Genomic DNA, 26643 nt, shown 5'->3' on the forward strand with positions numbered 1-26643 from the left:
CTGCAAACACACCAACAGCTCAGTTCACTGTGTTTTGAGTCACGCCAATGGCTTAAAGCACTTGTGGAAGTTGTTGGTGTGATGAGGCCTGAGTGCTGCTGACAGGAGTCAGGTTTTGTCCAAAGGAAGCCTGAGGAACTGAGGCCAACTGAAACACGGAGTGGTTACATCCAAACAGCCCCAGCCCCTGGCTCACAGGACTGAAACACCCCATGATTTAAGCCTGCCTCTGTCAGCAGTGCTCCCACTTCAGTGCAACTCAATGAGCTGGGCCAAGCAAAGTCAGGCCAAGAGAGCTGGGAGGGGAGGGTAAGTAATTCTGAAAGGGGAAGGATTAAATTCACTTTCTGTACCATTTCTGCTTCTTCACCTGTCAAACATTATTGTCTGGGGCAACAGCAACATCAGTTCCAGTTTGGTCCTTGGCGCTGTGTACGGGCAGAGGAGCTGAGTTGGGATTAGAATGATTGGAAACATTCCCTTCGGAATATCAGCTGTTATGGCTGGAAAATGTTGAAGGTGTTTATTGCTGTAACAGGAGAGATGCAGTGACCCAACACGGGCACTGCTGTTTTGTGCATTTCATCCCTTGTTCCCACTCACATGAGCAGGGGGAGCAATCTTGATGGGTTGCTTGTCAAATTTACTGTTGCTGGAGTAGTTTTCTCTGTGCCATATTGCTTTAATGGGTAGTAGTGCACCAGGGGTGGTCTGAGCTCCTCCAGGTATTCCAGCCTAACATGCTTTGGAAGAGAAGGGCCGAGGTATCTTCCCACTATTTGAAATAGGCCAACTCCTGATATGCGCAGAAGGTGAAGACTGGTGAATGTAGCAAATACACCAGCTGCAGGGAAAGCTAAAGACAGAAATAAGATTAAAAATAGGAAAAAAATACATGGAGAAAGGCAAAATATGCATACCTGGTTCTTCATGTTCAGCTAAGAACAGATATCTTGGTGAAGAGAGTCCTTTCTTCTCTGCTGCTTATAGTCTGAGTTGATCCGTTGTTGGAGGCCCCTGGTAACTGATTGTTCTAATCAGACTCAGTCTGTCCTAAAGAAAAGCAGCCTTGAAACATCAGGGCTAGTTCCAAGCCTCTGCAGTTGCCAGTTTGGACTTACTGACATGCACCACAATCCCAGGCAGTATTTGAAAGTGGGTCTTTATTTGTTGAACTGACACAGAAGTAGCATGTAAGTAGCGAGGCAGTTAAAAACCACAAAATCCAATGCATCTGTCTCATACTACTTGTTATTTTTGATTTTTCAAAGATACTCTAACAATGAGGAAAGTTTCCACTCCCCTTGCAAGGGGTTGAATTCAGTGGAAGTAACTTTGCTTTAGCTGAGGCCCTAGTACACTTTTTAAAGTACAATCACCTCAAAAGGATGAACACAGAAGCCCACTTACAGGTGTTAGTAATGTGTGTTCCTTCTACTTAGAAAGCATTCTGCCTCTAATAATACAGTGATGGAAGTCTTTTGCTGGCTGTTATTAATAGCATAATCTCTTATTTCCAGTCTCTTTCCCCAGCAAGCTCTGACTCGCCTCTACAGAGTCTGCCAGTTTGCATGAAAGAACATTTACTTTCATTCCAGTTCTCCAGCTGGGTGACAGAGTAACCTGGAAAAATAATAAAGGATCTTTATTTTTACTGCTGTATAGCACTTGAAATAGATTCTTTTCGAATAGCACATGGCATGATTCATTGACAGATTCAGTTATAAATATTTTATAATAGAATCATAGAGTCATGGAATGGTTTGGGTTGGAAAGGACCTTAAGATCATCTAGTTCCAACTCCCTGCCATGGGCAGGGACACCTCACACTAGACCATTTAGCCCAAGGCTCTGTCCAACCTGGCCTTGGACACTGCCAGGGGTGGAGCATTCACCACTTCTTTGGGCAACCTGTGCCAGTGCCTCACCAGTTCCAGTGCGAGTTGGTTAGAGTTGTCCTAGAACAGGCAGTTCTATGGTAAAGGACTCCAGTACAGCAATGCAATTAAAAAAGTAAAGGACGTGGCAAACAAACCCAGATCTTTTAGCAGTTGCTGCAGGTGTGTGAATCTAATATCATTGTGGCTTTAAGGAGAATTGCAGATTTTAGTCATACTTAATCACATTATTTCCAAAAATACAGATAACTGAGCAATATACTCGAGTAACCCCACATACCATCTATTACGTATATTGACTATGCCCTATTCTTGCCAACAGATACTGTTAACTTTATTCATTATAAACCTGCAGCCATAGAAGTCAGTGACAGTAAAAATCATGAGTAAAAGTCATTACTGAGTATAAATCATGTCTACTTTTGGAAAGTCAGCTCCTGAATTAGTATTGGCCAAGAGCAGTTTGTGTCTTTCCTGATTTGCCTGGCAGAGGCCTGCATACATCTGATCCTGCAGGGACATCCCCTCATGCTGAAAATATGACAAAGGCTATTTACTTGGAATGTTCAGAATATGTGCAAAACCTAATCCTAATTTTTAAAAGCTCAGCAGAATCAACATGGCATTTTTCAGCACTAAATATACTGCTGGGAAACAGCCACTGCTTTCAGGTAACATTACATACTAACTTTAAAATAAACCTTGCTTCGTTCCAGAAGAAGTTGCCATTTCAATGCAGTCTTCTTGTCCTCTGCTAGAGCGAGGAATTCCTGGACCTGTTAACAACAGGACAGCACAGAACACCTCCTCAGCACACAGTTAGAACAGCAGCTCTGCAACAAAGTGGTGATGAAAAGAGCATCTTGCACATTTTTAGGCATTTCTAAGCTGTATTTTGCTGTTTAACATGGTGTTAGGTGTCAAACATCTACTAAGACAGTCAGATTAATGAGGATAAATTGCAGGGGGGTTAAGAATCGAACTTAGGGGATTCTAAATGTGTTCTCAGCAAAGTGTGAATTAATGAAAATGGAGCAGTATTCAGGGTGTTCACTCTTACATTTAACACATTTCTTCTTATTAGCAACTACTGACTTGAACTTTTGACTTGTTAAAAAGGCAAGTGTGTGGGGGGATGTATATCCATATGTACATGCAGATTTTAGCCAGTCCACACACACATACGTATATACACAAAGAATATTTACATACATTTGTATTTTTCATCCAGCTTCACAGCTCAGATCAAATAAGAACAACCTAATTCCTTTCTACTTACCGTGCATCCTAATGCTTCCTCAGCCACACAGTCAGACAGGTAACAAGAATAAAGAGTGCCTGTGTGATCTGACACATCAACGAGTATCTCAAAGCTTGCAAAAGTTGACTTTAAATCTGAAGAGATATCACTGCAGAAAGTGCATGTGTTTGACATTTCGTTCACTATGAAACGACATGTTGAACTGAAACATAAGAAGATAATTAATACGTTTGTGCATTTCCTCCTTGGTAATGGTTTCCTAGGCTGAGATTTCCCAAGAGACTTTTCATCTTTAAAGACATTCTTCATCTTCTGGATTCTTAAGTCTGAGACAAAGTGGCCTCTTTCTCCTTTGCTCCTCTAGGACCAGAAAGAGCAAGTCATTCATAAAGCCAACTCCTCTTCCTTGCTACTTCTGGAAGTCAACACAGCAGACATCCACATGGCATCCTCCAGAGGAGCTTAATTCCTTGTCTGGAACTGGACTAAAATACTGTTCTATCTAATCTAGATAAGGGGAGGACAGACAAGCACTTTTTAATACAGATTTAAACCAGGCACTTGCTTACCATCTGTTGCGCACAACTTTAGATGCATTATCGTCAATGTCCAGAGTAGAAATGTAGCCATAAATAACTCCATAGATAGGTTCAAGTTTCACATCACTCTGTAAAGCTTTTTTCTTCAGCTGTTCCACAGTATAAACATCAACTATAGTCTCCACTAGAAGTTTAAAAGACATGTTAAGTGCATCTGAGAAAGAAACAATGGAGAAGAGCAACAACGGAAAAGGATCTTGAGGGAACAAATAGGAGAGGATTTGATCTAAAGCATCAGAAAAGCCCCCCACACCTTTTTGAAGCAGCCTTATTGTTTAAGGACAAAAAAATAAAAGGAGACTAAAAATAGGAAAATATCTACTACTTCATCTTTGTATCCCTCAAAATCAGTTTGACAAACTTTCCATCTCCATTTTTTGTACTTACTGTATAGACACCAACCCTGAAGATAGAGAACTGATGATACAAGGGACACCCCCAGTAACAACAGTCCAAACTTTAAATATTCAGCCACCTCAGTTTTGTTTCTATGAGCACACAGAGCAAGAACTTGACACTTCAGCTGCATTATGAAGCTACACTACATAGTTCAGTAAAAATCAAAGAGTTTGGATCCATGCTTACAGTTAACGGAGTCTTTTGACTGCTGCATCATTTTGTCACACAAGCCTCCTGATTGTGCACTCTCTTTTATGAAGCTGAAGAGAACATTTGCTTCTGCTGTTTCTTGAAAAATGTATTTTTTAATGTTATTAGTATATGCAGCATGTAAAAACAACAAAATAATTATATTTGACAGCTTTTTATGCTGGTAGCACCAGCACATGGTCTCTTGGAATGAGCCAAAAGATGCTTTTCTCTTGAACTGTTAGTGTTACATGGAATATATGAAGGTTGCTTAGATAAAATAATAAAACAAAATAAAAAGATAAAACAGTGGAAGCCAAAAGCATTGGTCACTACTTAACAGACAAGAAGCAGGGAGCTTTCTGAGGCAAGCAGGCAGGAGAAATCAGACCTCCAATGGATTCATTTATGCATTCTAGCCTGAAATGATTACTAACAGCAAAGCAGTACTGCCCCAGCTCTTACCTGGGTTAGTTGTAATGATGGTTTTTGATATCACAGTCGCAGTCATACAGTTCCTAAATTTGTCAAAATTTATTCTCACATCTGATGCAAATATCACTGTGCACAAAAAACCCCACCAAAATGTTACTGTAGAATAAGTATCACGTGAAGAACTGCAGTAAAAACACAAAAGCCAGACTATTATACCTGTTTCTCGTGGGACCCAACTCTGTGCAAGCTGGATGGATTCATTATCCCAGCTATATTAAAAGAAGTTAATGCATGAAAACATTTTTGAAACAGCACTGATACTGTTTAGTATTTAACCACTAAATAATATGGTTATAATTGAATTCATCAAAGGGGACACAACTCCCTTGTTGCATGGACACATAAATGAAATGCCAGGTATAGCCACAGGCATTTACTTTGCAGCCAGCCAGGATGCTTTATGTACAGTCTAACAGAGTCCCTATTTTATTCCATGCTAAGCAGGATAAAATAAAGGGTTATTAGATTGTTCAAAATGATGAAATACAGAATATACCTGGGAAAATACTGTATTTCAGAGCTTGGACAACAGTAATTTCTAACTAAACAAATCACAAGATAACTGCTTATCAGCTGAGCCTCTTCTGTGGGAACAAGCTGATTGCTCACATCACTGGGCCAGATGTTCAGCCAGCTTTCCAACACTGGAATCCTTGTAACTGTGGATGATGAAACTCGAGTGAGGTCAGTGGTATCCCTCAAGAATGATAATTTGATGGTTAGGCCCCTTGATGAAATCTCATTCCATTCCTCGTCAGTTTGGGTGGCAAGAACACTGCCAAAGCACAGTTTTGTTCTGGTGGGTTTTTTCCTTAATCCTTGGAAAATGATTTAAGATATTTGCTTTTCATTTAACATTGCTCTGACACCTCTTCAGTGATGGCCTCTGAGATCTCTTCACTACAATGCTGTTGCTCAAGGGTGTCCTGAATCTCTGCCTCTACCAAAGGCTCCATGAGAGTGCAAAGGGCACAGCTGAGGGCAACTACAGTAACACCATCTCTTCTCTGCTTCTGAGCACTCCTGAGGTGTACGGGTCTGTATCACCACATACCAGCACTGAAACAAGACTGTTGGAGGTGCTGCTGCAAGTTAACATCAGTGGCAGCTCAAGGGCTAGCAGACTTCACACCACAGATGCTTGTGAGTGTTTGTGTGTATACATTAACTATGTTAAGCAATACATGGACTGATAATATGGTTGCTAACTCGGATACAGAGCACAATGCTATCTTACTACTTCTACTTAGGGAACAAAGGTCATTTCCACCAGCAGACAGCAAACCCACTGCAACTGAATGCCCACATACCCTTGCACAGAGATAAGCCACAGGTTTATTGAACAAACAAGGGGCAAAATGCAAATATTCCTGTGTAAACAAGTCACTGTTTGCATGGATAAGTGGTATAGACATAGCCATGTTTGTAAATGGGATGCAGTGTGAAAATGTGGCCAAAGTAGCATCAAAATGTTTCTGTGTTATTTTAAGCACTTAAAAACTTTTCCAACCTATTTCTGTTCCACTTGTTCCTTCTGCTTGGCTTCAAAAATGAAGCATTCTCCTTCTTCCCCCCCCCCTAGTTTGTGGAAGGCATGTTGTCTTTACAGCTGGTTTTAAATGCCATTGCCTGAATTAGTTCAAATTTCCACATTAAAAAATGTAACTACTTGGAACTAAGCTTCATTTTGCCATCATTGAGCTTGCAGTCTGTCAGCAGGTCATAAATGTAGACAATATATATAAGATCACTCTAATGAATCTCTTTTTTAAGCCTCTGTTCTTCACAGTTGCCACCCAAATAACAACACATTTAGCAGTGCTGCAGCAGTATGTATTATAGTTAATTTCTTTACCTTCTTCTGCATTATTTTGTGTATTTCAGTAAATTAAAAGAAAACCATTTTACCAGACTATTGGAAAAGACATCTCTGTTTCATCATACAGCTTTACTTCACACCTCTGACCTTTCCTTTTGTCTGAAGTCATGAAATACTTTGGTTCCCCAACCTTTAAGAAGAAAGAGAAACAGTCACTTTTCCTCTGCGGAGTGTTTGGGAGAAAGAAAGTGATTAGAAAACAGAAGAGTTAAAAAAGGGGAGGGGAGCCCTGTAGACCACTAAAAAACCCAAACCAAACAATAAAGTTACCCATGGTGCAGTAGAAAAACATGACTCCTATGACTCCTGAACTTACTGACATGACAGCTGCAAGCAGATTAAGGATCCTTCCATCAAGGCTTTGTCCATTCGCAGTGATATCACCCAGTGAATAATAATCCTGAGGGTCCTTGACAGGCAGATGCAGCAGAGAAAGCAGTTTGGCATCCATTTCATAACAGGAAAACGTTCTGACTACTGAATGGTTTTCACTGAGGATTAGTTTGTAGCAACTAGATAGTATATACAAAACAAAGCACATGGATCAAGATTTCACTCCTCAGGATATCAACAGCGTAAAACGTTCATTCAATTCACTTGAGGAAATAACTGCTGATTTATTCCTTTATTGTTTTCCTTGAAGATGTGGAAAAGTTGGAATTAATTTGTTCTAAAATAAAACTGTATACTTTTCTCTTATGGAAGACTTATTATCACGGACTTTATACTCAGAACTGAAAAGCCAGCATGAATTGCTAGCAATGTACAGTACATATTTCAAACCTTTCAGCCTTTATCAACCACTAAAGGTAAAATCAGTTCTGAAATGTCTGTAATCCAGGTAATCGAGAGGTTTTGGCATCGTGACATAGCTACAGTCAGGCTGGATTTGGTAAGGTGCTTTCAAAAGTAATAGCTCAGTGACCTCAGGAATATTTATAATGCACTGTTAGCCAGCAGAAGTGAGATATAGTTGATATATTCTGGATAAGTGTATTTTTAAAATGCTTATGAAATATATAGATTTAAGAGGAGCACTTCCCCTCAGTGAAGTTTCTACCTGACATTTGTTCTTTTACTTCTTTCTCCTTAGCCAGAAAGTGAGTGTAACTACTACAGCTACACATCTGTTACAAAGCTTAGAGATGGTCAATAAACTAGAGCATAAAACTTCTTACTTCCTAATTTCATTTGGCAATATTGTTATGCCTGCCATATGATTTAAAATATTAGAACAAGTCCAATTAGGAAAGAAACCCTAATTAAAGAACAGGTGTGTTAGTCTGTATAACATCTACATCTTAGTTATCTAAATGAAATTAGAACATATCTAAATTATGCCTTGCAATATTAGTTTCATATACTGCTTCAAAGTGTCCAGATTTTAGAGAATACACTGAAAGACAGCATATGTACATTGATTTCAAACAACTTTAGCAGACTTTATTCAAAGAATTAAATTCACTCTCTTTAGTTACACAGAACATTATTACTTTATGACCACATACTGAGAAATATATTCTCCTTTGAGATGTTTGACCACAGAGGGTTGAATACAGGGAGGAAGGTACAGCTACATAACACAACTAGCCCCAGATCCTTGGCTGGCAACTAAAGCAAGTATTAACTTTGATCTTTCTGGAAAGAACTACCAGTCTATGCTTTGAATTTACCTGGGAGTTACAGGGTTGAATTTTTCTTCCCTTTCTGCTTCCTTTGACTGAATTAAAGGATTTTCAATTGTAACTAAAATAAACCATTGATAAGGAATGTTAGAAAACTGAATATAGAGAGATGTAAAGAGAGATGTTTTTAAAAATGGCTGTTTTCAAGGTTGATATGGAAAAGGTACATGCAATAACTGCTGCCAAATGTTTTCATACTGAAAACTGTATCTGTCCAGACAGCTCATGTTATAGCCAGACTCCCACAGGAGTCCTCAAGACATTGAATGGAAACAAACCAACACCGAGTTCTCGTGTGTGTCCTCTTGATAGTCAAGTTTTTATCCAAACATTCTGATCTAACAACCATGGGCAGCAAAGTCTTTCTATTAACTTACCAAGATAAAAGCAATAAAATACAAGATTTTTGTTGTATCTTTATGAACAATTGTAGTCACACCCAAAACTAAAGACAAAATAAAACACCAAACTACAGAGCTTATTTTTCATCATTTATAAGAACCAAATATAACATAAGAATTTAGATCATTAACTCTAGGTAAATTCTGGGTGGCTGCATTCAGTGGGTTTGTGTCTGGTCTTTTTGTTGACATATTTACTGGGTTTGAATTTAAATCCTTGAAATCTTATTCCTTTCCTCTTTATACTTACCATAACTGAACAATTTGTTTCCAATTAGAATGTTTTCTGAGTCCTCAGAGAAAAATAGAGCAAAACCACAAACTCATAACACTGATGTACTGGGAGAAATACCCAAAACACATTCAAAAGAAACCGTTAAGAATCAACTCTAGCTTACCACAGTCACCAACTCTGAAGCTTTCTGAAAGGGATCTAATGTACTCTTCTTTGCCCCAAGAATTTACGTTTATAAAGTAAGTTGGTGAATCACGAATAGTAAAACTGAAAGTGTATCTTTCGGACCCAATGTCTGCAAAAATAAACAGCACTGTTACAGTTCATTAGCACAGCTTGATTTCAATCTGGAATATATGGCTGTAACCTGCTATTTGGAGGTTTTCCTGTGTTTTGTCATGAATTTACAGCCCGCAATCTGCTGAGTACCACTAGAGGTCAGCAGACTGTTCAGTAAACACACTGGTGTTCATGAATTGGGTTATAGTACTCCTACTGGGGTTGTGCCTGCATCATCCCTTCCATGCACACATTCGCTTCATTTTGGGCAGCACCACATAGACTTACAGATCTAATGAACAGAAACAGAAGAACATCCAATGCATTCAAGGCAAAGACATAACCGGGACTAATGCAGGAAACAGCACTATGAACGAGTGCATGTACTAGCCCAAATTTTGTAGCAGGTAGGCTGTCTTGAGATAGCTGTGCCCAAGACAAGGCCACCACAATAACATACAGACCACCACGATGGCACACTGTCTGCAGTGTGCTGCAGATCCCAGGCAGTATCACTGCCCAGATAGTACCAAAGGCTGTAACTGAATAAAGCAAAGTGTTTCCAGCTCTATGGAAAGTTCAGGGTTAAGAGGGTGTCAGTCTCTTTTCTCTTTCAGCTTCCCATGGATCATACAGCATTCTGCAATGTGTTATTTTAAATTATCAATGAAAACTGTGTAGTGATCTGCGTAATCAAATATGCCTTCCATGGAGGCATAAGTATGAACACACTTTTCACACTATGCAGAATTGTCTCTGGTGACAATGGTGACTTCCTTCTAAAAATCCACCCCTAGAGCAGCTCTTCATGGTGACAAGACCAGCTGAATAGCTGAACCCTTCACACAGGGCTGGAATGGTTCTTTAGGACTGGAGATGCTTCCTAACAGCATCTGTATGAACCCTGAGCTGTAGATATGTTGCTTCAATTTCCAACTAATGCTGGGTTAACAATGCATTATTCATATTTTTCCTTTAGGAGTATAAAATAAGATGAAGCTGGTGCTACTCGGACCAGAAATTAGTTGTTCTACTCCTCAAGACATCTTCTTAACATTTCTGTTTTAAGAGAGAATGAGTACAAAGGGTCCAGATCAATTCTGGCACTATTTCTGTCAGTGGGTCCATATCAGCACTATCTTGTTGAGACCCTGAAATATGTCCATAATGGAGCTTTTCCAAGCAAAATCTAATTGATAAGGTTTAGCCAAACTGATGCTGCTCTTTCATCTTGGTTCCCAAACACACACACATTTCTTTTGTGCATTTTTACTCTATACATTTTACACTAAGAAGTCTGTTTATCATTTAAATGTTGATTTTAGTCATAGATGCCAAATTATACTGTATAAGAAAATGAAGTAAAACCAGTTAAAAGGGACTGTACTTTTTCTGTCTGGAAAGCCTCTGACATCTGTTTTCCCAATAACCACACCGATTACATTCTGAAAAATAAAAAGGTTGTAGAATACAAGTATTAAACACAGATGTATGTGATGAATTAGATTTCGTGGACTTGTACTCTACTGATGATAATAAACATGTTTCTGACTAGTAATCATGTTAATCTATTTATTCCACAATGCCATATGAACTAAGACCTAAAACATAAACATACAATTTTCCCTTAAGAAAAGAGTGACTAATAAAAATATTAAGAGAAATACATCTGGTTCTGGTTGTGAAGACAATGGGAGGACGAAAGTTCACCCAAAACATTCACTATTTTGGCTGCTCTACAGCAGTCTTTGCTCAGGTAGGCAGCAATCATGTTGTTTCAAGCTCTATGCACAGGTCTCAGATCTCCTTAAATGCACCATGAAAAGTCTGGACAGGATTTATTCTGCAGTTAAGCATCCAAGGTTTCCCCTGCTGTCAGCACCGAGATCCACACGCGCACATCCACAGGGAGGGCCATTTATCCTGTCCTCACCTAAGCATCAATTTCTACAGGTGCCTCTTCCCTGCTGCCTGTCTCTCATAACCAACTACAAAGGGAGTGTAGGCAATGAACTTTTTGCATGATCCAAAATAAAATCAATCTTATTCTCCTTTGCTAAACCTGTATTTGTTATGCAAAAGCAGCCCAATCTCAATTGTCAAACAAAACTACTAGGAGCAGACACTCACAGGGAGAAAGATATATAAATATATATATATTTATCACTAATATATAGCTGTGTGGTGGTGGGGTTTCTAAGCAAAAAGGTTCTCCTCAAGTAGAAGAGTATTGCAGTGCTAGGTTGGGATTTAAGAGGTAAGCAATGAAAGCTGGTGTGGAAGCAAGGCCAGACTGGCATTGCAATACTGCAGAAGCCCTTCGAAACACAACGTCCTCATCCCAGCAGCCAGCCAGCAAAGGAAGGGGCAGAGTAACAGTTTAATAACCCACACAAGGTGAATTTTGCCCTATTCACAGAGCCATGCAACCTACTGACTGTAACAATACCGCTGTGTGCTCAAAAATGAGATCTCATGCCCCACTTTACTTTGAATCACTAGATGGAGCAAGGTAACTGTCTTATCCTACAGTGGTGGGAGTGAACTCATTAAGAGGATGTATGTGTCCAGCAGTGTAACATCCTGGTTCTTCCAAGTCTTTCTAACAGAATACTTTCTATCTGAAAACAACGTGCAGGGATTTAGGTTAGGATTTGATTTTTCTCTTCTTGGTTATGTTTCTTAAAAATAAAATCAAAATCAATTGGATCAGAGTGCAACATACCCTGTACTGCCAGTCTGAAAAACTGACATTTAGAATGACTCTTCACATGAATTAAACTGCTGTAAACCTGTAGGTTCCAAAAGAGGTCTCCCCTCTCCCTGCTGCAAATACATTCACCTCTCTCTGGTGTTAGCACTCAGCCTGCACAGCAAGCTGCGAGAAGGAAGTGATCTGGCTGGAAACTATTTTAAGGGGGGGTGGTGAGGAGAAAGAGGGTAGAAAAAACTTCCAGAGATCATTTCCTTGATCAGCTCATTGTGCAACTACTCAAGCACCAGTTTCACCGGGGGAGGAGGAGCGGAACTGCCTGCAGGAGGAAGCAGGCCAGCCTGCCTTTTTTGGCAGGGCATTGCTTAAGGTTGTTCAACCGAATCATGAGACTACAGCATTAACACACTGAAAGTTTCTGGGGCTTTGATCTATTTCACTGTTAAAAAATAAACTGCAAAGGAAAATAACTATATTTTGATACTGTGAATGATGTGTGCTCAGCTGCTTTAATGTCCTAAACACACACAGACCTTTCTACCATGAGATAGTAGTGAATTACTTTTTATAAAACTACTTTCTTTACTATAGCCTATGGTTCTGTGATTCCATATGTTGCTAATTGCAATGCTCGAGATTAGTCATCTTTGTAAAATAAATGCTTTTAACTGAGTTAGAGGATCACTCGATTTGAGAGTAACTGGGAATGACAGATTAAATGGGCTTTGCTGGAGACCAGGAGTTTATAAAAAGTTGGAAAGAACATACAATACCGGTCTGAGGGGATATAAACCTCCTTCTCCTAGTTCATCCCTTTTCCATGATTTGTCTTTCAGTTGTTTAAAATAAAAGAGGGGGAAATGATATATTGTGCCCCTCCCAAATAGAAAGCTGTGGGAATAGGAAAACTTGGTTTTGCTCTCTCCACAAGCATCAGGACTTCCACAGGGCAGCTCCTTTAAGCCGCATGGGGAGACAGGGTTGTAACTCCTCACTACAGCTCGTGGGGTATCCGTGGGGAACTGCTGCCTCTGTTTAGCTCTCCAGGCTCCAGCTCCCAGCAGCACTGAGCACTCAGAAGACGCTTTATTGTTGCTGGGCTGCACAGTGGTGGTGGGAAATACTGCAACAGAGAATAATGTAATCTTCTCCCTCCAGTATCAAAACATCATCTTGAAGAGCTAAGAATGAAGAATTGTGCTCCCCAGACTTCCTGGTTTTTATTCAACCATCTAAACCCCAAAGAGAATAGTACTGAGTTTTAAAGCACATTCCCCATTCAGCTCTTACTCCAGTGATGATAGTCATCACTCATGTCAAGACAACAACAACAAAGACATCATATTCAAACATCTGTATGAATCTGCCAACCATAAAACTTTGCTGTTTCTTAAGTTTACTTTTTGGTTCATCTTACTCTCCTGTCCTCCCACAAGCAAAATTCTTAGCTCCTTGTAAACTGACAACCACAAAACCTGCTTTTTGTTCTAAAGGAACAGAAGTGATCCTCTCTGACATGCAACTATGAGATTTTCATCCAGTTAAAACGCCATACCATTCAACAAGAGTTTTGTTTGAATAATCCAGGACTATGTTATTTAGCTCAGAAGGATTGAGCACACAAGTAAAGACTGCAGGACTTGGGTTCATAGCTTGTTGTGAAAGACTATTGTGGGTTACAGATGTATTGTGACTACATAATGCTGACTCTGTACATGTCTTTACTAATTCAGCATCCATTTAAAACATTACAAAGAAGCCTCTGATACTTTCAGACATTGAATTGTCCAGTCAATATCTATAGTTGTGGCATCCACACACTATGGACAACAGCAGCATCAATTTTCATTTTGCTGGTTTATCCACAAAGAAGGTAAGGTACTTTATATCTAACAATTATACTAATGCTGTTAGTATCTAAATACACATCAATTACATAATTTTGCAGTAATATAATACAGTCATATACAATTTCATTTGGGAACAAAAGTACTATGTCTATGAGACTTACAGGACGAGCAAGACTTGGATGCAGATCTGAAAGTGCGACAAAGTCCCGTGTTGAACTAGAATAAGCCATTCTTTATCTGTAACTTGAGGAAACTAATTTAGATGTTTAAAAAAACCAAACAAATCACTTAAAACCATTCATAGTGAGAATAACAAGTTAGTTTTTAACACAAATGTTTTGACCTAAATAGCATCTGTTTTCAATAAAAAGAATTTCCAGCCATCTGAAGTAGACAATTCTTTATAGCTTGTATTTGGCGAGGTAAGTTATGAATTTGACTGTAACTACTCTACCTATGCTTCTCAAATAAAGGTCTGTAATTGTGATTTATTTATTTGCCATTAAATGACTCCATTAGCACCAGCCTCTGAAAAATATTTACCCTCCTTCCGTCTGGGAAATCCAGCTGAATTTAATGAGGCAGTTCATATATAAGAGGCCATTTACATGGGAGGAAAGAAAAGTGTTGGGTTGCAAACCACTTTAATTGAGGTTTTGGACTTAATATTAAACTACTTGAAAATGGGAGTTCTTTCCTTCCTCAAAGTAGAAAAGTTTTGAATTTATTAAAATAAATTGGTAAAAATAGGTTATTTTCAGGCTGCCAACGTAGCATTACTGCCCGTTCCTGTGGGCTACTGCACACTCAGGTCTTCTCTATCGATGCCAAAGTCAGGCCATGGATGCTTTGTTAACCTATCTGAATACGTCTTATTATTTCATGGGTACCACCAGAGCCATTATTGATATTTAACAAATAGTTGTCAGATTCTAGTTTTCTATTAGAGGAACCGTCAAGTTATCCAAATCTTAATAACCTTTAATAGAGAGAACTGCTGACATTTTTCAGAAGACCCCTCTTCAAACTTTATAACAAAAGCCCTGAATGTCTTTTACAGTCTTTATACCTGGCACCTTGTGTGAGAATGGTTAAATATATCACTGAGCATTAGTGCTGGACACACTAGAAAAGAAATTGACAGTCTACATGTTCAAAAAGGCAAGCAGTTATCTGAGACCTGATTTCTCTCAAAGCATTTCAAACTAAACTCTCACAGAAAGATAGCCCAAATTAGCCTTACAAAAACTACCGAACAATGAAGCCTATTCCCATGCCATTAGATGGAATAAGTCACTTCAACTATCCCTCCAAGGCATGTTAATATTCTGGCCTTAGAAGTTAAATATTGTTAACTGACACACCTCACACCACAGTTAAAGAACACAGCTCCTAGCACATGTATCCAAGGAAGATTAAGAGGTACCTTAGGGTTTAAAATGTCCCTGTCAGGGGAGGCTGCAGCGTGCAGTCGCAGCCATCACTTACCTCAGGCAGGGATGAGCTCCTGAGGAAGCTGAGGGAACTTTATCTCACCACCCCCCAGGATCAAACCTTCTTCCAAGAGAAAGAACAAGATGCCAGTCACAATAAATACAAGTATGAAAAGCCTTTAGCACCACCACCCCACCCCATGCTGGTGTCTGGCACCAGACAAGCTTGCACCCTCAAAGCCAGGCTGCAAGAGACTCCTCTTGCATGGAGCCATCATCATGTCCTTCCCTGCCCAAGCCCGAGCAGCACATGGCAGCCATCCCACACAGGCAGGGATGGTGCCAGCTCAGAGGCTAGGCACGAAGGAGCCCTTACCACAAAGGGGTCTGGGAAGGACACAGCCCGGGGTGGGAAGGGAGCGCCCTGAGAGGAAGGCGTGAGGGACAGGGAGACAAAATGGCGGCGAGCGCCCTGGGCAGGAAAATGTCTTCGTGTCCTCCCGCTGTGGGTGACCTTCCTTCACGGGCTGGTTCTGCCTTGAGGGGCAGCGGCACTGGCCATGGGTCAGAGGATAGTGACAAAAAACCCCAATTCACCACAAATTGAATGCTGGGGCTTCCACATGCCTGAGCAATGGTGCTCGGCACAGAGGGACCAGCCTGGAGCACCACCACCTTCAGGTCTGTGAGCGCTCAGAGCTTGGGTTCGCTTTCTTTGTGAGCCCTCTGGTCTGTGGGGCTTTACTTAAGTCCCCCCCATCCCACTTGGGGCAGCAGCTTCATCCTGAGATTTTCCATATAGGATGTTAGTTTGAAGCACCCGATTGCATCTTTGCTTGCTGTTCTAACCAAATATCTGTATTTTCTTGCAGTGTTACCCCACAGCAGACTCCAGAAGACTTTTTCCTACCCAAATGCATGCTGCAGGATCACAAGTGGGTCTCAAGTCACCTGGACTTCAAGCCAACAAAGCACCAGCTTTGTCTAAAGCTTTGTCCAAAGCTTTGTCCAAAGTCACAGCCCAGAAAGCCAACCTCACAGCCTAGAAATCAACCGTGTCCTGGGCTGCATCAAAAGAAGCGTGACAAGCAGGTCATGGAGGTGGTCCTGCCCCTCTGCTCTGCTCTCGTGAGACCTCACTTGGAGTATTGTGTACAGTTCTGGTGTCCTCAACATAAGAAGGACATGGAGCTGTTGGAGCAAGTCCAGAGGAGGCCATGAGGATGGTAAGAGGGCTGGAGCACCTCCCGTATGGAGACAGGCTGAGAACATTGGGGCTGTTCAGCCTGGAGAAGAGAAGCTGCGTGGAGACCTCAGAGCAGCTCCCAGTGTCTGAAAGGGGCTACAAGGATGCTGGAGAGGGACTCTTCATCAGGGACTGTAATGACAGGACAAGCGTGGGTTTAAACTGAAACAGGGGAAGTTCAGGTTAGATATAAGGAAGAAGTTCTTCACAGTGAGGGTGGTGAGGCACTGGAATGGGTTGCCCAAGGAAGTTGTGAATGCTCCATCCCTGGCAGTGTTCAAGGCCATGTTAGATGGAGTCTTGGGCAACATGGTTTAGTGTGAGGTGTGCCTGCCCATGGCAGGGAGTTGGAACTAGATGAATCTTAAGGTCCTTTCCAACCCTAACTATTCTATGATTCTCTAAGTCAGGCTTATTCTGCTATGATTATAAACCCACAACACACCAAAGCCAAGCCAAATCTCAAAAAGCTTTGGAGGAACCATTCCCTAGATCTGTAATATTTTTTGTAGTAGCTCTTAAAGGGGGAAAAAAAAAAATCATAACCTGTGTTTTCTACATGAATTAAAATTTATAGTTTAAGATATTATTTGTATTGATTTGTACACAGCACTCCCAGGTTTTCAGGCCCTGCAGAAGACTGGAGTGAGCTGTTCTGTCCACTTATATTGCATATGAAATTATTTTCTTTTATAAAATCGATACTCTTCACTTCTGCATCATAAAAGATTTTACTCCTGATGAGTAATTTGATGGCCTCAAGGTCAGGGCTATCGAAGTTTTTAGTGTAGCCTGATGAATCCTCTGTGTTGGCTGTGTCTTACAGGATCTTTCATTTCTTCAATTAAACAGCTGAAAGTGGACACCACCTGTGCTCTCATATTTATTGTGCCACTAAAGCCCATGATAATTACACCGTGCTGATGACAAACGGCATGCCAGAGAGCCGACAGCCTGGGTGGGTGGGTGGTTTAGGTCACCTTTGATACAGTATGAGCCATGGATCTAACTTGAGTCCATAGGTTTGAAGTCTCCAGTAAACAGAATCAGGTATTTTTTTGTTAGTTCTGTTGTTTCAATTATCTCAAGCTAACAAACAAGCAGAAGATAATGAGTATGATGGGATCCTAGTTGGATAGGAAGGAGAACTTGTATACTACCTGGAAAACACTGGCAAAGGTATAGGTTTCATTCTTGCCACAATGACTGCAAGGTAAACCAGGGGAAGAAACAAAACTGAAATGAGATCTGCAGCTCTCCTTTGCCACAGAGGTTGATAAAAGCAAGATCACAACCCATGGGCTTGCAGGCATTGAGCTTGTCTACTATCTCAGCAAGGTTTTGGTGGCACATAAGCACCTGCTTAAATGGAGCCTTGCTGAACCGAGCTGGGATCTTGTGCCCAGCATGGTCACCACTTTCATTAGGCTTTGTCCAGGGTGAGCTGCTTTTCACACAGAGACACAAAGGGCAGGTGAAACCCAAGCTGCGGTGTCCCCAGCACAGGGCTGCAGGCTTTGTTTCATTTCAAAGCCACCAGAACAAGGATGCTTTGTGGTTTCGTTCCACTCCTATTTTCAATGCGCCTGCGTTAGGAAAAAAAGCTGCTTTTTACTTTCCCATGATAGCTCCTGGTAGGAAGATGTTATCGGGGCCATCATGAAGGGATGCACCCATCTGGCCACAGACACAAAGGCAGCGGATGTGAGACCAGAGTTATTTCCCTAGGAAAAGTTTCTAACTTGCAGGTACTGAGGCAAGAATTCATTTGATTGACATACCTGTCTCATGCTATGAATTCTGCCCTTCACATGGCATGTGGCACTATGAGGAACAGCCATTTGGACTCCTGTAGGTTACTGTAAGCAAATGACATCTTTTTTAGTGCTTATAATAAACAAGTGCCTAATCTGAATGTCTCCTGCTGATTTACAATGTCAACTGATTCTCCACATTAGGAATTCTTAACACAAACACTGAAGAGAGCCTGCAAAAACAAGTTACTCAACTAGGACTCAGCTTTACTCAAGTTTTCCTCCTCAGTTGACCTCAAAGTGGTCTCTAAAAGGAATCAGCATCGTTATCTCCCTTTGACAACTGGAAAAACAGAGGCAAGAGGAAGACCAGCAGCAGTTTCCTGAGGGCTGTGCACCACGCAAGGACCTGCTCCCCTTTCCACTACTAGCTCCTGCAGAATAACAATATTAATTCAGTGTTTTTCTCATCTAGTGCTTGATTCCTGAAAGGTCTGAGTGATTTTAACTCTCCAGCGCTTCAGCAGCACTTTCGCACTCTGTCAGATTCAATGTGTGATTAGCAGAAGCTTCCCATCCATGCCTGCAAATTGCACGGTCCCTGCTAATTAGGCCCTTCATGAATGGATTTATTTAAATCACACTCATTGGCATGGTCAAAGAGTGCAAATGTCATTTTGTAATTCACTTAGCAATTTGGTACGTGAGTATCAGTGTTGTCTGCATGCAGAGGAAGCCAGTCCCCATCCAGCACTAGCAGGGACGCTTCAGAAATCATCTTCAATAGGATCTTCAAAGCTAGAGCAATGTAAAAATATTTGCTCTCTGAGGTTTATGCTGCTCAAAGCCTTTACTGAGCAGGCTCATTGAATATTTACACATTCTTAGGACCTAAAGAATCTGTAAAATGAAAAGGGCAGACCTGTAATTTTAGGTAATTGGCCTGACTTGAATGCATTAAAAGCAGCAAATTATTAAAGGTATTCACTGTTCAGTGGCTTTGGTTGATACCTGAACTGGCTGAGACTCGGGAGTGCTGATGGAGTAGTAATGGATGGATCTTTAGCAGAAGTAATGCAGGTGCTGATGCAGCTGGCAGGTGCTCAGTGTGCTCAGGGATATCTCACTTCTCCCTGTGTCTCCCCCATCCTGGTCCCCAGCACCGGAGTCATCCCAGTGCTATTTCAGTGGGATTTCCTTGCTCTGAGCAGCACCACAACCTCCTGCAGCACAGAAAACACAGCAACCCAGAGTTATTTTTAAATGAACATGAGCCATGGCTGGGTCCTGCCTTATCTCTGCTAATTCCGGCTTTTTTGGTCCAGGAAAGATGCCAAGACCTGAAGCTGGTACATCCGTGCAGCAGCAGCATGAACAGGCAGCTCAGACACTGAATGTGTGTGTGAGCAAACAGGACCACGGGTGGGAATGCCAACAGCTCTCTTCTGCATGAGGAAAGCCCTATTGCTGGCAAAGAAGAAAAAAAGGGTTTTCTTTAAGGTGTAAATCTGTGTGGGACATGTAAGTGCTGCTCTTTCCAGCTGTCCAGGAAGGACAGTGTTTTGAAACAACAGCTGCTCTCAAGCCAACAAAGTCTCCCTGTTCTCTCTGATGAATTCACATGAAACTGCTTAAAACCAGACCCAGCCATCCCCACGGGCAGGGGGTGAACAGCATCTGCAGGGCTCAAATGCAGCAGGCACGGCATTTGCAGTGGTCCGTGCTGGGGGAAGGCAGTGTTCTCACTCTCTAAGGCAGGACCTGGATGCCCATTCTTCAGCAAGCTCAATTCTTAACTATTTCAACGCTAATTAATCCCTTCTGCACCATTCGCTCAGTGGTGGAGCAGAAACGTCACGCAGGGAAGCAAGGAGAGAGGAAAGGAAGCCCCAGCACCAGCCTGTGCACTGAAATCAGCTCTTGTCAAGCACCATCACAGAATTTGAGCACAAAATAAACACCGCAATTGAAATCTAAGACTTTCTGGATAGTCACTAAGTAGCTGCTATATTTTAGCTAATAGTTAGCAAATAAGCATATCCCAGATCTAATCCTCCTGTGTCTTTTTTATAGCAAAAGTTAGAATAAGATGCCCATATAGGAATTCACTGCTTGAAAACACCAACACAAGTCTTTTCAATTCAGTTTTTCCACACAGTGATACTCTGCCTTGCTTTTTTTGAAGATCAGGCTTTGATTACCCAAGATTTTAAAGCCTGAAACTACAGATGTAGAAAGTGCTTCTCTTTGGAGTCTCCAAGTATACGGCTATAGAGAATAACTCCTCCCGCACACAGTTCCAAAATAACTGAAGTGAGGTCAGTGAAATTGGATTTTCACCACTTTCCTCAAGACTAGAATTCCCTTCTCCCTCGCTGAGCAAACAAATGAGGAGTATTTTCCAACGAAACATCATGAATTAAAAACTACAACAATTAAAAATAGTTCTAGTGACAGCTCCCTGACACTGGGGAAAGAGTGCATTGGGAGGAAAAGACAAGATATTTAGCAGCAGTTGGCTGCCATTCAAACATTTCCAGCTATTCAAATCAATGAAACCCCAAAACCAAATGAATTATATCTGGATTTCAGTTTGTGACACATGATACTGAACAATACCAATTGGGACACATGGGATGAGCGTCTTCCAGTGACAAAACTGGGGAAAACCCTTCCAAACGTCACTTGTTCCATTTTCCAACCAAGCCCAAAACTCAATCCCTGCATGAGCAGTTCCTAAGGAGGAAAAACTAATACCTACCAATACCTAAAGGGTCTACAAGAAACCTGGAGAGGGGCTTTGGACAAGGGCCTGTAGGGACAGGACAAGGGGAATGGCTTTAACCTGCCAGAGGGGAGACTGAGATGAGCTCTGAGGCAGAAGTTCTTCCCTGTGAGGGTGCTGAGGCGCTGGCACAGGGTGCCCAGAGAAGCTGTGGCTGCCCCATCCCTGGCAGTGTTCAAGGCCAGGTTGGACACAGGGGCTTGGAGCAACCTGCTCTAGTGGAAGGCATCCCTGCTTTAAGGTCCTGCTTTTAGAGGAGCTCTAAGGTCCTTTCCAGCCCAAACCGTTCTATGGTTTTATGATTCTATGAAAACTTGGGACATAATTCTCCAAGACATATGGGGAGGGCTGTAAAAGAAAACTGGGATCCTAGAGTAAATAGAATTTCTCCCCACCACAGAATTCGGTGAACAGAGCACCACTGAAATCCCAACCACCCGTCCAAGCTAAACTTTCCAGTCAAAATATACCTTTGATCTCGTGGCTGAGCGCACAGCGCCGGTGCAGCAGTGGCAAGCCTCCCATTGCCTCCGAGAGCCAGGACCGCATCCAGCCCCTTCCTTATGTAATCATGTGTCAACATTTCCACTGTAAACCCGGCTGCCTGTCAGCCAGCTGGTTAGAAAATGCCTGCAGACCAACACTGACATTTTAAGTCTTTATCCATTAGAAAACCCAAAACTTCCCTCCGAAGCCTTTCCAGAGTGCAAAGGTACGAGATCTGATTAAAACAGGACGTTATCAAGAAATTTTCCCTGAAGAAAATGAACGCTAGAGGTCAATCTAACAACTTGTCCCGGAAATATATATCCCTGGAATAAAATATTACAGACTTCTGCTGTGTACTGTACACCTCTCTAACTACATCCAGATTCACTGGCTTGGCAAAGCGTTTCGTATCTAACAAGAGTTCCTTCTATTCTTTTGAATTTGTTCTTGTCTTGCTGTACGTTAGTATTTCCTCTTCTGGAGCTCGCCCGGGTGATGGCTGTCCCGCTTTACACAGCTCACTAATGTCCTTAACCACCCGTTTCTGAAACGAAAGGGGAAATTGGCACTTGCGTGTGTAGTAAATACTGGAGACCAAATGTGTCCCTGATGTAACTCCGCTGCAGCCGGTTGAGTTAGATTAAAGATGAGTGCAGAAACAGAGGAGCAGGCATCGCCACACAGATGAAAGCCCAGCTTGCTCAGGATCTCAGGGCTCATGGATAAATCCAGGGTTTCAAAGAGGCAGCAGGGAGCCAGCGAAGAACCAGGCTGGGATGTGAGTGATGGGTTTGGAAGTCTGATTCGCTTCCAAAGTGTCTCCAACTAATAGCAACGGGGATGACTTCATTACCTGTGCCTCAGGCTTTCTTCGTCTCATTTTCTGCGCTCAGATCCTGATAGGAGCTTGTGGCTACAAACTCCCACCAGCTATTTATGCATAACACAAAAATGGTTTTGATTGATTTTTTCTTTATCATTAAATGCCCAATTATACAATTTCAGTGAATTCCTTCCTTCCTCTTCACTGCTATTAACAACAGAAATAAGATGCAGCCCTGCCAGCCTGCCTCAGCCTCCCCATTGCATCCTTGTTTAGCACATTCCCAGTTCCCCTTTTATAAAGCTCCTGTCTCAGCCAAACTCAATGGAAATGCAGAAGGAGCACAGGCTTTGCTGACACAGGGGCTGCTACGACTGGGAAAGCCAAGGAAGACTCAAGGCACAAAAGCCAAGTCAGATGAAAGCACAGGTCCAGCAAAGAGTGTGTTTAAAGACAACATTTCTCCCAGGGAGTCACCGGGATGGCTCGAGTGCTTCGCACTGAGCACATATGTGAGTGCTTTGCTGAACCCAGGCCAAAATGCAGTTGTTCTTTATGAATATGGGCCAGATCCTGTAACACTGAGTAACGCCGATGAGTAACATTTATTCACACAAGTGGTCTCTGCGGAGGAGGGCTGCCAAGTCCTGGCCCTGTATGATTTTGTCTTTAGCAAGCAGCCAGAGCAGAGCTCCATATGGCAATGCCGACTCCTCACTCAGCAGCTTGCCTGCTGCCACCTCCTTGGTGGAAATGGCCCAGCGAGGAAGAAATGTTCCAGCTCAACCTTTGTGTTACAATTACCTTTAAAAACCTGCCACATAAAGTCCTTGATATTCTTCCAGGGTGTTTCTTCCTGCTGCAGCTGCCTGTATGACCACGGCTGTCCCGACTTCATTCAGTGATGCTCTCCCAGGGCAGCTGCTTTCCCAAGCCATTCCCAGGCAAAGGTGTCTCCCAAGTCATGTCCATCCTTAGTGCCTGGCACATCCCAAGGCTGCCAAGAGGTGATGTGGTAGCAGGAAAACCCTTTTATGCTCCGCTTCAGGCAACCTGGCCCTAACACAGAGCTTAAGCTTGTGCAGGGACACATCTCTGGTAGCCCTTCCTGGTTAATGCACGCTCAAGAGATTTAGGAGGAGTATACGAGAGCGGTTTGGCACAGATATGGATGCCTTGTGCCACCATGCAGCTGTTGTGCATTAACACCCTTCCTTCAAGACAGGCAAAATTGGGCAGAGCTGAACAGGAAACCTCTCTTCTCATTGACCTCCCCTGCAGCTTGCCTCTAGAAGCATCCCCTCTTCCAAGGGGTCACATATGCATTTACCAGCAAAGATCCGTAACAGGGACTTACATTTAGCAAAGGTCTCCAAAACCTGAGCAGAGCACTTAGAAGATGTACCTGCCAGCAAGGACTGGCAGCAGTCAATGGGGAGCATGACCAACTCACATCCCTCACCACCACCCCATCACCTCCAGCCACAGCCCTTGGTACCATTGCCCTCCTCATAGGGTCTGGGCATATAGCAAAGCCAGCAGTCACTCCAGAGGGGCAAAAGCCACACCAGTACTAAAGTAATGTGGGCTAAACCCAGCAGGATCAGGTCTACTGAGCACTGAGGCAGGATCAGGCCCAAACCAAGGCTCATGGTGAGCCTGGTGTACACTTATGGAGCCTTTCAGCATCCCACAGCCTCAGCCCTGCCGTGTGCGGTTACTGCCAAATCAATATCTGCGTCTTCCTGGTAAATAATTGTGTCAGTGGGATGTTAATGGTGCACAGTGCTCGTGGTGTCAAGTCAAGGCTTTTTTTGACGAAGCAAAGTCATTCATTTTCCTCCCCCTTTCCCCCCGTAAGCCATCCCAAATGCGCAAAATGGGCTCCAGACCCACCTCCTACAAGGAAATGAGAACCAGCCCCGGAGGATCACCCAGCAAGAAGCCTCTGTTCAGAGATCTGACGCCTCTTCAAAGACAGAGGAGCAAATGTGCTCCTACCTCCGCTGATTTATGAAGAACGTCTGCGTCACCGATGCAGGGGAAACGCTTAAATGCTACCAGAGGGGAGAGGAATCGAGCGCTCGCTGCCTGTGTTTTGGGGGTTGCACTCAATAACCCCTCTATTAAAGTTTGTTTTCACATAATTAGTTCTATATCGCATTTTGAAACAAAACAACCAACCTAGTGACTGCAGCCTATGCTGCTGGGTTACATGCTCACTAACAGAACACACACCAGTGTGCCACCGCTGGGACCGGCCGATGGCAGGCAGGATGTGCCAAAAGAGGCTCCTGAATTGAATGTGGCAGCAGCCAGCCTGGGATCGTGTCCCCATGTGCAATGGGATGCAGGGAAAGCAGGTGGCTGGTGGGAAACAGCCAGTATCACCTCAGCTGGAGGCAGGAGCAAAGCCAGAGCCATGGACACCCCAGGAAAGGCAGGAGAAAGCTGGATGAAGTGAGGGGCACAGCCCAGGAGTGTTGTCTGAAGCTGTTGTTTCTTTCCTTCCTCCCCCTCTGTGCTGAAAAACTCTGGGTGTAAATTGGTCTAAGTTATCTCCGTTTGGTTTTAATTTCTACTGGTGCCTGAGTGTTATTTATGCCCTTGAAATATAGCACTAGGAACGTGTATAGCGTTACGGTCATGAAATACAGTCCGCTGCCTATAGTATTTATTGATCAGCGCAGTAAATAACTCCAACAAGCACAACTCATCCAAGCGAGCAGAGGACACTGCTGGAGGCTGCCCATCTGCCAGGGCCCAACATACAGCCTCCCTTCCAGGGCTGGCAGGATTGCACCAGCAGCACAGGCTGGCAGAGCTGCTCCTCAAGTGCTCTTTGTCATCCAAAATGAAGCCAAGAGAGCCAGTGCAGCTCTTGGCTGGCACAAGGCTCCCAGCCAGGGTGGTCAGCACTGCAGGGACATCCCTGGGGACATGGGATGCTCCCTGTTCATGCCAGCAGGGCAGTGGCAGACAAAAAGCAACTGCTTGACTGCAGCCAAGCTGGAGAAGAGACACCAAGGGACGCTCAGCCACCCAGGGAGCTGGATCCCCACAGCACCCTCAGCACCATGCACTCCAGGACAGCCAGGAGGCCACTGCTAGAAATAAAAGCTCTCTGCAAGGGTCTTTTGTTGGTTTGATTTGACCATGTTCAGGGAGAAGAGGAAGGCAGTACATAACAGCCCTGTGTACAAGCAGTTGCTTGATTAACATAGTTAATGTCTGTGAAATTTATTCAGTGTCTGAATTCTTGCACTTCTTCCAGGGGAAAGGCACCAGGGGACTCTGATAATGCTGTCCATGCAGAACTGTGTCTCTCAGCTGTCCCAAGTATTTCATAGAATCATAGAATGGTTTGGATTGGAAGAGACGTTAAAGACCATCCAGTTCCAAACCCAATTTCCCTGGAAGCCCTCCCTGTCCTGCAGCAAGAAGAGAGACTGGGAAAGCCAAGCACAAGGCTGGGTAGATTTAGTGTTGCTACACTGGGAGTCATTTATCTTAGCTCAAAGGTGAACCGACACCATCCTCAAGGACAGGAGCTTAACAAGCAAAGTAGGAAGACCTGAACCAGATCTTGACCTGGTCTAAATCACACAGCTGCACTGAACCAAACAAGGCTGATTTATGCCAGCAAGAAGCCAGTCTCTTAGGCTTAAATTCATGCCCAGCTCCTACAGCCACCAGCATTGCTGGAGCTGCCTGTTCACACCAGGCAGAGCTCACCCCACTAACACCAGCTCTCCCAGCAGCCCAGCACAGAGCCATGACGTGACACCAACACTCAGACTCCATGGGACACTCACACCAGGACATTGTACCACTGACCTCAGCAAGCAGCTTTAAGAGCCTGAGGGTAAAATAAAGACCCTCAGAAGGGGATGTGCTGCAGCAAACCCTCCTCTGGGTTTCACAGGGCTGCCCATCACCACAGGATGCTGAGCACCTGAAACACAGCCTGGCTTCAGGAGAGACCCTCAGCACTATGTAGTACATATGGGATTGTCCCAATGGGCCCTCATAGGCAGCTCCTCTTGGCTTTGCTGCAAAAACATCACTTCCCAGAGAAGATAATCTTGCATCAAACTCATGTCTCAGCTATGAAGCCTGTCTTGGAGAAGATCCCAAGTATCAGGGACCGGAGCAGGTTACAAGGGAACTGAAGTTGTGCAAACCTGTGGATCAGGAGTGGGTTTTATGCCTGGGTCCTCTTGTGCTGCT

The 26643-nt window shown here is 43.0% G+C and overlaps 1 protein-coding gene across 1 annotated transcript; it reads right to left on the reverse strand.

Moving 5' to 3' along the window:
- Positions 1-634: 634 nt before the first annotated feature.
- Positions 635-18409, reverse strand: MEIOB (meiosis specific with OB-fold). The gene is made up of 15 exons (XM_030485307.1): positions 18344-18409; positions 14045-14136; positions 10708-10765; positions 9205-9336; positions 8394-8466; positions 7037-7232; positions 6750-6850; positions 4998-5050; positions 4812-4907; positions 4344-4445; positions 3729-3882; positions 3178-3361; positions 2588-2674; positions 921-1623; positions 635-856 (listed from the first exon to the last, which is right to left on the reverse strand). Exons 2-14 carry the CDS (start codon positions 14111-14113, stop codon positions 1495-1497), a joined length of 1434 nt encoding a protein of 477 aa, XP_030341167.1. The 5' UTR covers positions 14114-14136; positions 18344-18409; the 3' UTR covers positions 635-856; positions 921-1494.
- Between the last annotated feature and the right edge of the window lie 8234 nt (positions 18410-26643).

The sequence above is a fragment of the Strigops habroptila genome, chromosome 4 (genome assembly GCF_004027225.2).
Source record: "Strigops habroptila isolate Jane chromosome 4, bStrHab1.2.pri, whole genome shotgun sequence".
NCBI lineage: Eukaryota > Metazoa > Chordata > Aves > Psittaciformes > Psittacidae > Strigops > Strigops habroptila.